At 34.8% G+C, this 18,749-nt stretch overlaps 1 protein-coding gene across 10 annotated transcripts in view; it reads right to left on the bottom strand.

The window, feature by feature from the left end:
- ppfibp2b (PPFIA binding protein 2b) overlaps positions 1-18,749 on the bottom strand; it is a 291,180-nt gene that overhangs the window by 36,749 nt on the left and 235,682 nt on the right. For 6 of the 10 annotated variants that reach the window (XM_039749799.1, XM_039749811.1, XM_039749806.1 and 3 more), the window contains 10 exons: positions 15,607-15,676; positions 13,115-13,218; positions 12,972-13,039; positions 9,696-9,756; positions 9,125-9,166; positions 8,637-8,781; positions 8,192-8,212; positions 6,714-6,746; positions 4,669-4,810; positions 682-810 (listed from right to left, as the gene is read on the bottom strand). In XM_039749799.1, the coding sequence (XP_039605733.1) occupies positions 682-810; positions 4,669-4,810; positions 6,714-6,746; positions 8,192-8,212; positions 8,637-8,781; positions 9,125-9,166; positions 9,696-9,756; positions 12,972-13,039; positions 13,115-13,218; positions 15,607-15,676 (815 nt within the window). The remainder of the gene's footprint in view (positions 1-681; positions 811-4,668; positions 4,811-6,713; positions 6,747-8,191; positions 8,213-8,636; positions 8,782-9,124; positions 9,167-9,695; positions 9,757-12,971; positions 13,040-13,114; positions 13,219-15,606; positions 15,677-18,749) is intronic. The other 4 variants (XM_039749823.1, XM_039749853.1, XM_039749816.1 and 1 more) reach the window with 3 other exon arrangements.

The following is an 18,749-nucleotide window of genomic DNA, read 5'->3' as shown; positions in this document are numbered from 1 at the left end:
ATATCTTATAGTATTTTGTAATTTTTAACAAAATATCATCACGGTAACTCTATTATACATGCTCTTAACTGTAGATAAATAAGATGCAACATAAATAACATGCAACACAAATATGCAACATGCAGTAAAAAGAAGAAAAAACATAAGTAAACAATCCTTGATGGGACTGACAAAGGAAACTTAGAGCAGTGATTGAAGACAGAGTGAGAATACAAGGCTCAGGAATTCTAAGTTTATGAAGAAATAGTGAATACATCATACTTACTAAAGTAAATGTTTAACACCCTAAAATAAGCTAGAAAACTTTCAATATTTTAAGAGAAAATTAGATGTACTGGAGCCTTTAGCACCTTTTATGCTTTTGAATTCCTAAAGGAAAAAATAGTAAGAGAAAAAGTATAAAATATGAAGAATTGTTATAAAGTTAAGAATAGGGCCAAAAACATAAAGGGCATATGGCTTACTAAAAATGTGTATTTTATTCTCCCTCTTTAAAAACAATTCAAGAAAAGCTGCAATCAAGTAGAAGAGTTGCTCTGATGGTTGCAGTTTAATTTTGTGTTCAAATATTCTGTTCTTGAATCAGGCACTCCAGCTAAGGTGGAAAAGGTGTGGAATGATGGGTGCTCAATAGTTGTGAAAACAGTGAAAAATACAAAGTCCACCCGTTTATCCACATACCTGATATTGCTTTCAGAGTCTGTAGTCCTTGCAAGTCGTGGTCCTGCTGTTGCACGCAATCCACCTCTTCGGAATTCAGAAGGGCCCAAATCATCAGCATTAAGGTTACCTGACTGAGTTCTTTTAATTCTTAAATATAGAACAAATAGCATATATTTAATACAGTATAAGTCATACAAAAAGAAAACAATTCATTCTTTCTATTTAATCACAAAATTCCATTAATTATTATATTATGAATTTGGGGTAGACAGGTGTTTAAATGTATATGAAAATAAAATAAAATATGGACTTATTATGTCCTAAAATTAGTAAATATGTTTAGACGACATATGAAGCTGCTTAGCACATGAAGTGGTAGATGGTAAAGACAACCATGATAGGATTTCTATAATTAAGAATGACTATAATCACTATCATTAACTTATTCTTATTTTAGAGAGATTTCAGTATCAAGAACACCTGAAAATAGAAATATCACAGTTGTTAGCCCTTCATCCTTGTAAAAAATGTACATGACAGGAAATAAACAGAGGAACAGCAAAGAGCAGAGGAAAGTTTGGACAAGTAACCCATTAGCACAGACAGTTCTGAGATGGGCTGTGGGCTTACAAATGTTAAAACAGACAACAGAATGGGCAAGACGAATGTGATGACAGAAAAAGATTTAGAGGCAATCTGAAACAAAGGCCAAGAAAGGTAGGCAGTGTTCTAGACTAAATTAGGTAGGATTAAAAAGGAGATAGTGAGGTCAAATAAACCTCTTGGAAAAGAAAACCTGTTTGTAACATTTGGCAACAGATATGGAGGAGTAAAAAAGAGGAGAAGATAACCTGGCCAGTTAGCACAATACAGGAAAATCTGTTGATTTGGAAGCTTGTTCACTAAGCTGTGGTCAAGCCATGATTGAGGACACATGAACATCAATAGATACAGTAGGTAGAACTTAATTTGTCCCCAAGGGGAAATAAAGACTTGACATAAGTTCAAGAAAAATAGAACTATTTTAAAATAGTGTATAGAACTGAAGTACTGTCAAGATGTAATACTGTAAGGACAGGTTGGACTGGTCTTGGAACACAGAGGAACTTTATAAGAAAGGGCAGGGCAAGATCTTCTTCCTTAGGAAACATTCCTTTAATGGGGGACGTGACATACTTTGCATCTTCTACAACTCAGTTCAGTGTGATTTTGTATGCTTTGGTAAGCTGGTAACATCAAGAGAGGCCCACCAAATTAACAAGCTAATTAAAAGAGCAAGGTCAGTTATGGGACACACTCTAGACCCCCTGGAGGTCATAGTAAAAAAGAGGATTAAAACAAAACTGAGTGCCATTATGAAGACTTCTGCACGTGCATTCTCTGACATAATAACATTGAGTGCTTTCAGCCAACAAATTATTCAACAGGAATGTGTCAAGAAATGCTACTGGGGCTCAATTATAAACTGAACAGACTCATTTCTCTTCATCATTATTAATCCACTTGTAGATCCAGTCACATTTTTACAAATGCCTTCTGAGTGACAGTAGCAAAACAAGTCTTACTATTTTTGTACAACATTGGTTAAATTCTTCAGACCACCATAACCTATATTTTTTGTACACCTTTCTTGTGATGAATAACGGACACTACCAGCATATATGCATATATAAAACCCCACCCTGACTACCCACTATCACTTAAGTTTTAGTCTTTTCTAAAGAGAAAGACAAATATTAGAGGTATTCTTGACAGGAATTTCTCCTATGAACTAGGGAATGTTAAGACAGGTCAAATGTCTAAATGGAGCACAGCAAATGGCAAGCTGAAACCTGAAAGTAAAGGCATTTGACACTGACCAGACAATAAGGCTTACAGATGCCTCCAATTAGAAAGGTACCATAAATTAATTTGTAACAAAAGGTACTAGCACAGATAAAAAAAACATTCCCACTGAATAATAGTCAAAGAAAAAAGCAAATGAAGCTACTGAGATAAAAGAAATACAAATAAGATTTGTAACTAAGGTCTTAAAGAAAACAGAAATCTTAGAATGCAAAAATTGAGAATTAATCTTTTTTTTCTGTTGGTACGGAATCACTGATTCCAATGGGAGTGTGATCATGTTGAATGAGGTTGTTGTATCAAGAATAATTAATTATATTTTAATATGCAGATAATCATGGACATCCGGTCCAAAGATATTAGAAAATACAAGGTATATTTTATTAATTTAATTTTATGATTTAAGCCAGTTGTGTTCTCCCAGGAAATTTAATAATAGGATGGGTGTCAGTTACAGTGCTGTCGGTTAACCTGGTGTATCAGAAGTACTATAGGTGGACAAATCGGGAGCCTGGGACTACCCTTCTTTAATTCCAGACTCCCAACTAAAGACTAACAAAGCACGGCGGACCACCAGATGTTTTGGATCTTTGGTCCATACAATATTTTCATGATCAAACACAAATTTTATAAAAACAAAACACCCAGTTCTTCATGTGCCATCATAACTTTAGAGTCGCTTTTAAGGAAAGCTGCTTACAGTATATTGTGCCACAGTGCCATAACTGCTTATATTCCTTACTGTATTTATCAATAGCACCTGATGACTCCGACTCTGTTGTTTCACTAACACAATGTCTTACTTGTGTTTCTGAGTGGATGAGTAGTAATTTTCTCAAGCTAAATAAAGAAAAAACTGAAATTTTAGTGATCGGCAATAATGGATATAATGAGGTTATCAGAAATAAACTTGATGCATTAGGATTAAAAGTCAAGACGGAGGTAAAGAATTTAGGGGTAACTGTTGACTGTGACCTGAATTTTAAATCGCATATTAATCAGATCACTAGGACAGCATTTTTTCACTTAAGAAACATAGCAAAAGTTAGACATCTTATATCATTGAAAAATGCTGAGAAATTAGTTCACGCTTTTCTTTTCAGTTGACTAGATTACTGTAACGCTCTCCTCTCAGGACTACCCAAAAAAGACATAAATCATTTGTAACAAGTGCAGAATGCAACTACTAGAATCCTAACTAGGAAAAGAAAATCCGAGCACATTTCTCCAGTTTTGATGTCACTGCACTGGTTACCTGTGTCATTCAGAATTGACTTTAAAATACTGCTTATGGTTTACAAAGCCTTAAGTAATCTCACTCCATCTTATATATCGGAGTGTCTGACACCTTACATTCCAAATCGTAGCCTTAGATTTTCAAATGAGTGTATGCTTAGAATTTCAAGAGCTAAACTTAAAAGTGGTGAGGTGGCCTTCTGCTGTTATGCACCTAAAATCTGGAATAGCCTGTAAATAGGAATTTGCCAGGCTGAAACGGTGGAGCACTTTAAAAAAACTGCTAAAACACATTACATTAACATGGCTTTCTCATAACTTCATTTTCATTTAACCCTGATGCTCTGCATATTCAATTAATTCTCATTACTATTCATGGTGGCTCCAAAATCCGTACTAACCCCTACTCTCTCTTTTGTTCTTTTTCCGGTTTTCTTAATCAAAGCACCATGATGTCCCTACATTGATGGATTAAAGGCCAGAAGTCCATGTGACCCTCATCATCAAGTCCTTCCATGAGAGCCCTGAATACAATGAGGACTGATCATTTGTGTTAGGTAGAATGCCTAGAGGGGGCTGGGCGGTCTCATGGCCTGGAACCCCTGTAGAATTTATTTTTTCTCCAGCCGTCTGGAGTTTTTTTTGTTTATTCTGTCCTCCCTGGCCATCGGACCTTACTTTTAATCTATGTTAATTAGTGTTCTCTGATTTTAATTCTTACTTTGCCTTTATTCTCTTTCTTCATCATGTAAAGCACTTTGAGCTACATTATTTGTATGAAAATGTGCTATATAAATAAATGTTGTTATACTCTAAATATAAATGACATAATAATGCTGCTCATATACAGTACACCTAACATTTATTTTTTTTTAGATGTAGTCAACATAAACCTGTACTAGTAGTAGCTAAAAATGAACTTACTTGCCCCAAAATTTTTTGATCCCCTTAGGACTCTTCTTGTTCTCTGGAGAGCCTGGTGACTGCGGTCCAGAGTCAACCCCAGAGGAGCGGGGTGAAAGGTCAGAGGGACTTGGTGTTGAGTCATCCAGTTTTTCTGTTTTGCCTTAAATGTGAAAACAATTATTTACATTGATAAGTAAATGTATACAGTATCTTTAAATAAGATATGACAACAAAGCACTCGAGCAGTGCAGCATGAAAAAGCAGAGTGCTTACAGTGCTAAAAAGGAAAAAAAGATTCTAGATGAAAAACCAAACATCAAGCCAGCAGTTATTTTATTTAAATAAATCATATAGTTGTCCCAGTAGAAATTTCCTGCTCTTAATTATTTATAAAAGCGTGTAATTAAGTTGAATTTACTGTACATTTCAACAAATTCCATACATATTAGTAAGTAATTCTGTTCAAAATTTTAAACATGTTAGATATTTAAATAGTGTTCTGCTGTTTTTTTCAAGGTTGATGAAGAATAAATGAGTCAAGGAGACCTAAAGTGATATTAAATGAAAGATGTTTTAATATAGTGGCATTTCAGTTCCCTTAATTTAGGGCATTACTACAAATGTTACATCATGCATACCAGGAGAAGGATGGGACTGGAGGATGCCATCATCTATATGCTACACCGTTCCCTCTCCCACTTGGACAGAGGCAGTGGTGCAGTAAGAATTATGTTTCTGGACTTATCTAGCTCCTTCAACAACATCCAATCTCTGCTCCTTAGGGACAAGCTGACAGAGCTGGGAGTAGATTCATACCTGGTGGCATGGATTGTGAACTATCTTACAGACAGACCTCAGTATGTGCGTCTTGGGAACTGCAGTTCTGACATTGTGGTCAGCAACATAGAAGCGCCGCAGGGGACTGTGCTTTCTTCAGTCCTGTTCAGCCTATATACATTGGACTTCCAATACAACTTGGAGTCCTGCCACGTGCAAAGGTTCGCTGATGACACTGCTATCGTGGGCTGCATCAGGAGTGGGCAGGAGGAGGAGTATAGGAACCTAATCAAGGACTTTGTTAAATGGTGCAACTCAAACCACCTACAACTGAACACCAGCAAAACCAAGGAGCTGGTAGTGAATTTTAGGAGGCCCAGGCCCCTCATGGACCCCGTGATCATCAGAGATGACTGTGTGCAGAGAGTGCAGACCTATAAATACCTGGGAGAGCAGGTGGATGATAAATTGGACTGGACTGCCAATACTGATGCTCTGTCCAAGAGAGGACAGAGCCAACTATACTTCCTTAGAAGGCTGGCGTCCTTCAACATCTGCAATAAGATGCTGCAGATGTTCTATCATACAGTTGTGGCGAGCACCCTCTTCTACGTGGTGGTGTGCTGGGGAGGCAGCATAAAGAAAAGGGATGCCTCACGCCTGGATAAACTGGTGAGAAGGCAGGCTCTATTGTAGGCACGGAGCTGGACAGTTTGACATCTCTGGCAGAGTGATGGGCGCTGAACAGGCTCCTGTCAATCATGGAGAATCAACTGCATCCACTGAACAGTAGCATCTCCAGACAAGAGGAGCAGCTTCAGTGACAGACTGCTGTCACTGTCCTGCTCCACTGACAGACTGAGGAGATCATTCGTCCCCCACACTATGCGACTCTTCAGTTCCACCCGGGTGGGTAAACGTTAACATTATACAAGGATATTGACTGTTATACCTGCATTTTTCAACTTGTACTGCATTTTTATCACTATTTAATTAATATAGTTTTTATCAGTATGCTGCCGCTGCAGTATGTGAATTTCCACTTGAGGATTAACAAAGTATCTATCTATCTATCTATCTATCTATCTATCTATCTATCTATCTATCTATCTATCTATCTATCTATCTATCTATCAATCACTGGATTAACTTTGGTATACTAGTATACTAGCATCGTTTGTGTTCTAAGTAGAACTACTCTCTTTTAAGATATCACTGCCTTGTTATAATTTTTGGTTCCTGCTCATTAGCTATACTTTAACACTGTGCATAATGAAATACAGTACCTAATGCTGGAGCACTGGCACTCCTGCTGCGATCTTCAGTCATTCCATTAAACAGAAAGCATCAGGATGAAGCAAAGAAGAAACAGCAGCAATTAAAATGTTAAGCCCAGTAAAATTCAGAACTGAAGACATGCACTATCAGAGCAAAGAAAAGTTCTAAAGAAAAACAAAGAAGCCCAAAAAATGGTAAAAAGTAACAAGAAAAGCAACAAATAAATATTTAAGTACAAGGTTTACTGCCCATCTGCTTTTAACAAAAGACATGGTATGAAATAAGAAATCTAAAGAAGCAAAGTGCTTGCAAAGAATGTTTTTAGAAGCTAAAGTTAAGAACACAAAGTGGGCATATTTTGCAAAAGCAGTTGCACCAAAACTTAATAGAAACAGCAAATTCCTAAAATATAATGCTTGTGTGTAAAGTCTGAGGTGCTAATTGGTTGATGCACATGTTTGGGATATATGACCCAACAGTTTACTTCCCAGCACACAAGCCATCTCAACTCTACATGTACGGTTCTGTTTTCAACTTCTACATAGCATTCTTTTCTCTCTGGCTAGTGGTTTAGTGTGCTTGGAAATTTGTGCAAAATTAGGACTGTTCACATTTTGTTTAATTGTGGCATTTATTGAATCATGCTGGTAACTTCACATGAATACTTTGAATAAGTTACCACGTAGTATGGTAGACAGTAGGACTCTAGAGACAATCAAAATTTAACTTGATGTTTTTTGGAGGAATTAAGTGGAAAGGACTAGTGAGCTTTGTTGGGCTAAATAACTTTTTTTCATCAACATTTTTCTAATGTTCTAATTTTAATTGAGAAAAGTGAGCATGAAGAAAGGTGAAGCGCAAATAATGTAAAAACTAAGAACTGTTCTGCTTTATTATTTATTTTGAAAGCTATCATTGGCAGTGATAGGAGGCGAACTCACATATTACCTCCAAAATCATGGAAAAATGACTATTAAGATGGGCTTACTGTTGCTGTGACTAATTGATATAGTATATAAGGAAGAAAAAAAAAGGAATTTATACATAATTTGCACTTCTCCCAAAAATTTAATCTCTTTTGTGTTAAGCATTATTATATTCACTTGAGTCATTACTACAATTGTACTTATGTAGACTCACTATTAGTATTATTTCATAGATGGCAGAGTACAAGGCTGACACATTATTTTTATTTACATGTACAATGGAGCACAGACATTAAGTGACTAAGGTGTGGAGAATGAACTGTCAAATGTGTCTTGTAAAGTTCAACACCCTGATTGCTATGTTACATTATCTCACATTACTTTATAATATTCTAAATACCCCAATGCATGTACTAGTTGCACTAGTGTATTCTTAGTCATCACATCATTTTTAACCTGTAACAATCATGCTTTTAATCATAGGGTGAGTAGCTGGTAATGGGCAACACAATCTCAGACTTTGACATTTGTTTACTAATTAATTTAGCTCTTTTACCAACCTATCCATCCATGTTCTATATCTTCCTTGTCCAGTTCAAGGTTGTGTGTGCCAGATATTATCCCAAAAGGATCAGGCATAAGTTAGAAAACAAACATGAGAGGTGGCAGTTTATCATTGTGCATATTTCCTTACACATGTACAGTATATTCACTTACAACAGACTAATATAGGGTGATCAAATAAACTTTATGATGAGCGGAAAAACAAGAGTGCCTAAAGAAAAAGCCCAAGCAGGCATGTGAATGTGAACCCTGGACTCTGAATTGAGAAGCAACAGTGCTAACCACTATTAGATTATGCTGTACTATTTAACCTGTTCCTCTTCAGCTCTTAAAAAACATTCACATTTTACTTATCTAAATTACTTAAAAATAACACACAAGAACATGCAGACTTTCAACCTGTTGCAAGTTAAACAGTAAGTTACACTGCTGCAAACATACTTAGGCTAAAATCATTTTCTTCTGCACCATCTTTTATTCTTTGGAAATTTGGGGACTTCAGTTTTTCACTGTCTCCGTTCTGATTAACTCGAGAGAATTTCCCTGGAAGTGTCTGATATTTATTATTTTCAAAAAAAGTTTTGTTCTGCAAGAGAAAAAAGATTGAAATCAAAATACTCATCTCAAATTTAGTTTAAAAAAAGAATAATCATTATCACTATAAATCTGCTGTAATGCAGAATGTGAGTTTATGTTCTTATGTTCATAATATGCAGACAGTACTCAGAAACAATAAAAACACCTCCCTCAACATAATTAGTATCATAAAAACAATTTACACTATTAAATGTAGTTTAAGGAAATCAGAAGTATAAAATAGTGAAATCTTAAAGTGACGACATTTTAAAAAAGAAGGAAAACTAAATTAAAGAAAAAGAAGTGAAGATTAAAAGGTTATAATTTAAAGGAACTTCACTGATTAATTGTACCTCTGGTGATACAACTGGTTCTACTGGTTCGCCAACTACATGCTATGATGTGACAGGAAGGGTAAATGGTGCAGCCAGTGCATGTAATTAAGAGAACAGACACATGGTTAGTAAAATTGTATGCAAAGAGACACACAAACACAATGAATTACTTTTGATTCATTAAAATGTTGTTTAAAAAAACTAAATATGCCCATTTAAATCACCTGAAATAAGCTAAAAACAAAGCCATTAAGCACTAAGTTAAGTTTCTAAAAGTTACCTTGGTTACAAAATATAATTAGAAATTTGTTGGTCTGATGTTGTTAACTTACCAAAAAAAAAATAAAACAATAACAAAACATGACATGCTTTTTTTTGCTCCGAAACCAGAGGTTATTACCAAAACACGAAGGAAATAGATAATCCTTTTATCAGGAAAACACCACTTGATTAGTCACTCGTTAGTAAAGGCATGGAGATGAAAATATTTAATGTAATGTCAAAGGAAACACTTCTTTTTAAAATAAAAATAAAAAAACTTTTCTATTTAAATATAGTTTTCCTTTACTAATTCATCGTTAGAGCTAACCTTCGGCAGTGATCCACTTTGTAGATCTTCTAGACTACTGGATAACATCTTCTGTTGTGTCCTATATGTTGAGAAAAATAGGAGTTGTTCAAAGAACTAAAACATTAGAATTAACAATGCAACAATTAGCTGTTCCAGCTTGGTTTTAAAACATATAATAGAACATCCTAAAGATCAACATATTCCACAAATAGTCTTTTGTATCTGAATTTAAATATACAAATTTTTGTTGATAATTCCACCCATCGTGTGACCTATTTTAGTAAATGTTTAACCCAGCCACTGCTAAATCATTCCCATATGCAGGGCAGCATATTTTATAATGGTAAAGAAAGCAAAGTGTAAGAACTGTACATGTGTTTTACCAGTCTAACTCCACACATACAGTACACCTCAAAAACCTTAAAAAAAAACAAAAAACAAAATGTAATGTTGCAAATAATATAAATCACACACTTGGAAGTTACTTCAACAGATTAATCCTTATAATAAGGAGAGGAAAGAAGAATTAAACTGATAAAATCAAGAACATTGTAGATAGAGATTTTCCCGCTGGCATCCCATCTCTCATTCATCTCCGTTTTAATCTTTTACTATATACACTATTTCACAAGCAAAGCTAAATGATCATTATTACCCAAGAGACAACTGAGTAGCACATACTGTATATTTAACTCATTAAACACTATGCCTAACATACGACAGAAAATACAAAGTTAATATGCAGGGTAAACATCTTAAATATATGTGGCCACTTTACAATCCACTTGTATTCCTGTGGTGCCATTTATCAGGGCCTCCCATATCCTACCTTACAAGTGTGACAGTCTTTGTGTAGTTGTCATCACCAGAGCTGTCTTACTGTCACATGACCATGGTCTGCATTTGCAGTACTATTTTAATCAATGTCTGATGAAAAGTAATTATTCAGCATGCACTACACTTTTTCAATTGTTATATTTGTAACACTGAGCTTTTAGCAGCTGTATATAAGTAGTTCTGGGTATGTATGTTCATTTATCACATTACGTCCGAAACATGAATACCTAGTAGAAGTTTAACAGACATACAAAACGCAATAATTTGCAAAAATGGTCAGGCTTACTTTAGAACCGGTTTTCATGCAAATTTAAAAACTGCTTCTGTGTGCAACTACTTTATCACAAGAGTAAATTTGTTTATTTATATTATTGCTTTGGGTAAGTGTTCATGTTTGAGATGTAACTTACTAAAGAAAATACATTTTGGAGAGTAATATCCAGGAATAAAAGTATTAATGCATAAAACATTTTGATAATTTGAAAATAACTTTGTAACTTTGAACAACTGTGGTATGCTACTAAGAAAACTAACATAAGGAGAACATGCAGCAGATAGCGTCCAGCTATGGTAACTGAACCCATGATGTTCTATGATCTATCTATCTATCTATCTATCTATCTATCTATCTATCTATCTATCTATCTATCTATCTATCTATCTATCTATCTATCTATCTATCTATCTATCTATCTATCTATCTATCTATCTATCTATCTATCTATCTATCTATCTATCTATCTATCTATCTATCTATGCAGTTTCACATCATGGGTTCAGTTACCATAGCTGGACCCTATCTGCTGCATGTTCTCCTTGTGTTAGTTTTCTTAGTAGTGCTCTTCTAGTTTTAACATCTACACTGTATTCGTTTGAAGTTTTACTTGAGGACCCCCCAAATACCTCTGTTTTGATCGAATGTTAATGGCTGTGCGATCTTTCATGGGGGAACCATTCTTTGATCAAATTTATCCGTATTGTGCCAAGCCATGCAACCGCTCGCAGTTTAACACAGGGATCCCCCTCTCACCTTGATCGAATTCCACTAAATTACACTGAGGACTGTGTTCTTAGATCAAATGCAACTGAATCTTACCATGCTGCTGCTTGGAGTTTCACGTGGGAGACCACCTCTCCACCACCACTTCGATATATGTCATTATTCCACTCCACTGTTTCTGAGTAAGTCAGTTTTCAACTTGTAAGCCAAAAAATGTGCTCTTTTGATTGATTAGACACTGTGTGAATGGTTTAGGTATATGTGTATGCCCTGTCCAGGGTTGTTTTTTGCCCTCTCTCCATCGCTGCCAGAAAAGGCACTTCCCCCAGGATTCGAAGAAGATGATATGAAAATGTGTGGTTTATTTAGTTTATTCCAGATGTGAGATGCAAGAAAAAAGCAGCAACAACAACAACATTTAAAAATAAATAAGTAAATACACACTACATTTCTCATTGAGTAACTGCAACAGTTGGCAGGAGAACACATGTGAACTGAAGTACAGGAACCACAATCTATTGTACAAAAATATCTAAACATTCTATCTCTAAAAAATAAAATGACTGCAAGTACAATACTTGCAAATATTTGCAACTATTTTGATGGATTGTTTAGGTACAAGAGAACAAAATGTTTCCAAAAACTTTGCATTGCTATTGGATATGCAATCAAATCTTGGTTCAGTGATAGCTGACAGATTGAATCACAAAAGAAAATTGATTCCAGGATTGTGCATCATAAAATGTCTTGGCTATGTACTGTGAAATCCAGTTTTTTGGCGAGAATTCCTAAAACCTTTAATTTTTTGTTTTATGTAGTTGATATTTGTGTGAAACAAAGCTTTTTATTCAGAGAAAGACTTTCTTTTCAATACTTGAAGTGTTATACTCACTACTCTCTAATAATCTGAAGCTCCTTTATAACATAAACAGGGTAATACACATTAATTTTTGGGTATGTAATTTAGGTGTGATAATGCCAAACACCACTCATGGTGTAAGAGGTTAAACTAAGAAGATTCAATAAAAAGATGTCAGTTACACAGTGGTGAGAAAAATAATTACATGTGATAAAATTGTCAAGCCAGATAAATAAAATTCAAGACTGCTAGGAGGCTGTGGCATTCCACAGGACTACTAGGTGTAAGACAGGTAAAAGTCCTGAATAGAATTCAATTCCACTACAGTCACTCACACTCACACTCACACTCACACTCATACTCAGACAGGGGCCATTTTAGAATCACCAACTAATCTAAACTGAACAGCTTTGGGGATATGGAGTAGCTAGCAGAATACCCATGAATACACTTGAACAGTATTTAAACCCAGTACACTACATCCATAAGGTGGCAGCATGCTGCTAATGAATATTTTACAATTAACTAAATGAGTATGATTTATTAACAGCTAATCTGGTTAAAAAAACATCCAACAGCCATATTTCATGTTTCTTACCTGCTGTCCACCTCCTTTTCTACTGAAGAAGGAGAAACTAAAGATGGTGATGGCCCCCTAGGTGGTGTCTAAAAAAAAGAAATTGTACATGTAAGCAATTGTCTGCACATCTTCAATTTCTTTTTTATACTACTCATCCTTACCTCTGTTCTGATTATTTGTGGCTGAACTTTATAAACTGGATTCCTTATTTTTCCAGTTCCATTGAGCTCTTCACTGCTGTCTGATGGTATCCGCTCACAAATGCCTTGAAAGAAAACACACTACTTAGCAGTTCTTAAGTAAAGTGGTCATGAATTGAGGTCCTTCTGATAGCTTTCAAATAAACAGGTGTGCATGCTTATATAAACATCTGTCAAGTTTGTTCTGATGAGCAACTTGCTAAAAAATCATAAAAAATATCATATGCTTCATTATGGAAAAAACATTGTTCAGTTCGGTGTTTTATCAGTGTGTCTATCTCCCAGGTAGAAAAAAGAGTGTGGTTAAAAACAATATTTGTATAAGCTTCCACCATACCTTGAAAACAAAAAAAAAAACCCAATGTGTATATTTGAAAACATAATTATACAAATCTGCTGGAATATTTGTGCCCTCTGCCATTTAGCATTATTATAATCTTGTTAAGTAGACAGTGTAACATTTTTTCAAGATGTTACTCCTGTTGGTCTAGAATAGTCTATAGTCTCATATATATATATAAACTGATACATATATAAAAGTCACTTTTCTGCTAAAAATAATATTACTATTCTCAGCTACTTAATACCATAGTATTTAAGCTTATCATGTAGATAGGTAGACACAAACATAGAGTTTGACTTCTTGAGAGCAAAGAAATAGTTAACTACCAGATAAACAAGGGTGGATGGATCACCCAGTTTTAAGGAGTAAATACTCTAGTAAGTAAATGTAAAGTAGTGATCAATAAATAATATGCTGAATCTATTGGAGCACATTTTCCCATATAGGTAGTTAACTTTTTGAACAACCTTTGTGTTCATACTGCACTTATTTCACAGAGAGTGATTGAGTAATTAAACATTTTCTTTTTTCAGATAGTATGTTGTTGAATACTCCTAATGAATACCTTCCATTTAAAGATTTGCTGCAGGTAATGAATGAATATTAGAAGATGTTTTGGTAACAGGTAAATGTAAATACTCACAATCTATTGTGATATCTTAAACTGCATTGCTATCATGTCACCTATTGTTCAACTGGTAGATTCGTAAGTCACCTACCATAATACAATTAAAGAACAAAGTCCTATTTCACTAAAATTATAAGAAATCAAGTTCACTTTACAAGAACCAGGCAAACATTTACTGATGTTACCCTTGGTTAACTGAACATGTCGAACTATTCCTAACCTTTTAGATAATTCAAGTTCAAACTGAGTGATATCTTCAATGAAATATTTAGTATGTCTTGTCTTTCTTTCTTTGTTTTCCAGCTATATATAAGGAAAGATGCAATCTAATCCAGTTTGAATAAGATTTAATATCACATGCAGTACCTTATTCACATACAATTTACTTATTGATATGTATTCTTTAAAGACATTCACAATAAAAATATTTTAAAAAAGTAAACCTGTGTAGAAGCATTTCCTGAGAATACAAGTACACATCTCGACATATGCCAAATCATTTTACTATGCATGTCTTTACAGTGTGAGTGCTTTATCAGATTTGTTCCATTTTTTAAATTCTAGTTACAAAAGATAAGTAAATAGAAAAAAAATTTACTTTCCATGACTATGCAAGTAAGTAGCTGATAAAGTGACTATTTCCCTTTAAGAGAAATGACTGCATGGAATGATTTTCAATTGAGGAATTTATTGGACTCTTTTCAAATAGGATGAAAAAGAAAACAAATTATATAAAGTTGAACTCTTCATCCATTCAGTCCTTTAAATCTATAAATTAAGAAACTTGAGGACCACAGAGTCACACAGGTTTACATATTCTCCTGCACGTGTCTGGCAGACAGCTTGGGGTTTAACACAGACACTCTGGATTTTAACCTTGGGCACCTGTCATTTGTAGTGCCATTTTAGTGACGATATCCAATGCCAGCTGAGGTCGAGCAAAGGCCATTATATATGGCAGCTCTAGGCAATTTATAGAGACCATTGACACTAATTAAATGATGTGGACTATGGATTTAAAAAGCCTATGAGTCTGGAGCCAGGAGGGTAACAGAATGAAGGGGAAGAAAAATTCTTCAAAGAGCAAAATGACAGCTCACTCCCAGTGACAAGATATCACAATGAATTTGACAACTGAGAGGGTCTGGTAAGGCCTTTACTTTACTTGAAATGTTTTTTGTTATACTGTGTCTTAATAATATAATAATATATTACATATTTGCCATCCCAATAATATCTGCCCTGTTTTTACAGTTCATTCTATTATTGAACTTGAAATGTTTTTAGTTGTTAAATTAGACAATACCATTACTAACCAAGAAGACAAAAAGGCACGACCTCTCTATACAAATTCCATCATTGCATTAATCATAATTTAGTTAGTACCTTTTGTTTAAAACACTTATTTAAACTATGAAACAAAGTGACACTGTATTACTGTTAGCTTCACCATAGTATACAAAAATAGATGAGAAAAAATACCTGATGTTGGACCATCTTTTATCTTTCTATATTGATTTAGCAGTAATGTGAGTTCTTCAATTCGACGGTCCTATAAGGCAATGCAAAGTCAGAATAAGCTCTGAAAAACCTAAAACTTTAGACATTATTACAAAATGATCAGGCATTTGGAATGCATAGTCTATACGTGGGTAATTTCAGAGCACTCCATCTCAGGAAAAACATGTCTGGTTATTACTGGTTTACTCTTCCTTATTGAACTGCTTGCTTCATCAGTTTAGGATTTGCTGGCCATCACATCACATCATTCCAATTTCAACTGAAATCAGGACTTTGATTTCTCACTTTCTTTGTACTGTTGAATTATGTGGTAGATTTGCTGGAATGTTTAGGAAAGTCACCCCTGAAGAATCATCCTATCACTTTATTGTTACTTTCATTTATATCCTTCTCATTGATGACAAGTATTAAAGGTCAGAAAATCAAATCATAACCATGGCACCGCCACTACCATACTAAACAGAGGAAATATTATTTTGATATTAGATATTGGTAGATATCTAGAATCTAGATCTATTTTTAAAATATCTAAATATCTATATATCAAGAAAAAACTGACTTTGGCATCTTGAGAGGCTTAGTTACTCATTAGATGAGCTAGTTTTGATTAAAACACAATTCTTGTTTACCTACAGTTGTTTCTGCTGCACTGTAAGCACAGAAAACATTTCATTTTAAAATGTAACCTCTGAAAAATACAATAGGGCTTACTAAACTTCCAAACACCTCGACACAGTAAAAGCTACAGCTCTCGTAAATCTATAAATCAAATACAATCCTCCATTTATCTTCTCAACCTGCTTAATTCAGGGCCAGGGGAAGCTAAAGTCTACCTTAGCAACCATGGATGGGGAGTCAGTCCACTACAGGGCACACACCTATACTCATGACTTTAAGTTTATATACTGTATACTGTATATATACAGTTGCAATTGGAAATATTTAACCCCCTCACCTCAAAAGACATTATAGTAATGTGAATCAAGGGTAAGAAAAATATAAAACAAAAAGCCTTATTAAACAACAAAAAATACTTATTGATATGTTACGGGTAAAGTCTGAAAAGTGGATAAGCCAAGTATTGCTTGGGTAAATCTCGCATTATCCAAGAGACATGGTTAAAGCTGAATAAAATATTACTTTCTAAATTTACCTAGGTTTACCTTTTGGATAATGTGAGCTTTTCCCGGGTAATCCTAGGTTTATCCAATTTCTGGTTTTACCCATAACAGATACATATTTGAATCATAACGAAAACATAAACTGACTTAACTTTGAGTTCAAATGAAAAATGCATATATTTTTTTAAACAAATGTTCATGTACACTATTATTCAACCTACGACTTCAATATTTTGTGGAGCATCCATTAGCCTTTATAACTGTAAAAAGCATTTTCGGTAAGTGCTGACAAGCTTCTTGCAACTCTGTATTTGAATCTTGGCCCATTCCTCACATGCAAAAGCATCCAGCTTATTGATGTTTGATGGTTTTTGGGCTGCAACTGCCTTTTTTTAAATCCCTCTAAAGATTTTCTATGGCATTTAAATCCAGAGACTGAGAAGACTGTCATCTTTATTTTACACCACAGTTTATCAGCTGGTTTCAAATCTAAAGACCGATATTGTAAAACTTTAATTTTGTGCTGTTATAACCATTTCAGTGTGAATTCTGATGTATGTTTTGAGTTAATATCTTGTTGAATGAACTATCCACTGTCGAGTTTAAACCTTCTGGCAAAGGCAATCAGGATTTAGGTTAAACATTCCTGGTACACAGTGGAATTCATTCTTCTAATAACTTTCACAAGAGCCCCTGGAAAGCAAAATAGCACCGAGCATCAATGAATGAATACAAGGTGCTTTTCTTTGTTTGCAGTCACCCTTTTTGCGTCAGCCATGACAATGGTATTCATGACCACAACACACAATTCCATTTTTAGGTCCAATAATGCTTGGCAAATTTCAAGCAATGCATTGTATGGTTTGTTCTTAAAAAGGGGATCTCTTTTGGGGAAGCTTCTCGTTATGATGGCATCTAAATATTTTTCTTTTGAAATATCATAACCCCAATATTCAACCAAACTGTGCAGCTGAGAAAATGTGATTGTTTTTTTCTTTTCCTCTCTTACCTTCCTTCTCAATGTACATGGGACAGTATCAGCAAACTTTCAACTATTTCATATTTCGGAACCTTTTGTTTTAAATTATGGTCCTGATAGGGCTTAATAGTCTTTCCAGCTGCCTATGAATGTTTTTATAACCACTGCCTGATCTGTGAAGGCCAACAACCTTTAGTCTCATCCGAGTTGAAAGCTCTTTGGATTTACCCATACTAATGCATGACAAAAACATTTTACATGTGTGTGCATTATATTTATACCCTAAGGAAACTGGAAATTGTCATAGACAAAGGATGTTCTGGAGAAGACAGGTAATAAACAGTAAGAATTTTTTAACACTAGAATTACCAAAGCCTCCAAAAAAACTTGGCCCACCTTAAATCTGTTAGTACCTCTCCGCCAGCATCTTTTGTGTTGTAAATGTGTCGATAAGTAAAAGCAGCAAGCAGCCTACTATCTCATCCCCACCACAGCTCAGGAAGGGCTAAAAACTCTCCCAGCTCAAGACTTGTTTATCTGGGAGTAAGGTACCAGGAGCTGTAGAGGGTAAATAATGTACTGTTATTTGGAACACATGCATTTCATGTGTGTTTCGTGTCTACAAAGATCTATGTAAGTGAAGGATGACAGGAAATGCAAGAAATATTGAACATATACCTAAAAGACAAACTTTTTTCATGTTTTAGTACTAACGACAAAATTTTGACATGAAGTGTATAATGTGTGAAGACTGAAGTCCAAATATCAAATAAGCACTTTCACAAAGGGTACAAATACAACAAAACAAGTGTGACCCGACATTTGCGCGATAGACATATGTGCGGCGACAAAACAGCGCCAATTAAAACGCGCCGTCAAAATCGTGCCGACAAAATCACGAAAGTTTCATTAAATATGAATTACTAGTTTAAAGCATATATAATAATGTTTATTTTAGAAGTCAATATTATGACACGCGGCATGCCATTAGCACGGCACGCAGA

Source organism: Polypterus senegalus, chromosome 1, assembly GCF_016835505.1.
Source record: "Polypterus senegalus isolate Bchr_013 chromosome 1, ASM1683550v1, whole genome shotgun sequence".
Lineage (NCBI taxonomy): Eukaryota > Metazoa > Chordata > Cladistia > Polypteriformes > Polypteridae > Polypterus > Polypterus senegalus.
The sequence above is the reverse complement of the archived record's forward strand: the minus strand, read 5'-3'. Positions and strand labels throughout refer to the sequence as shown.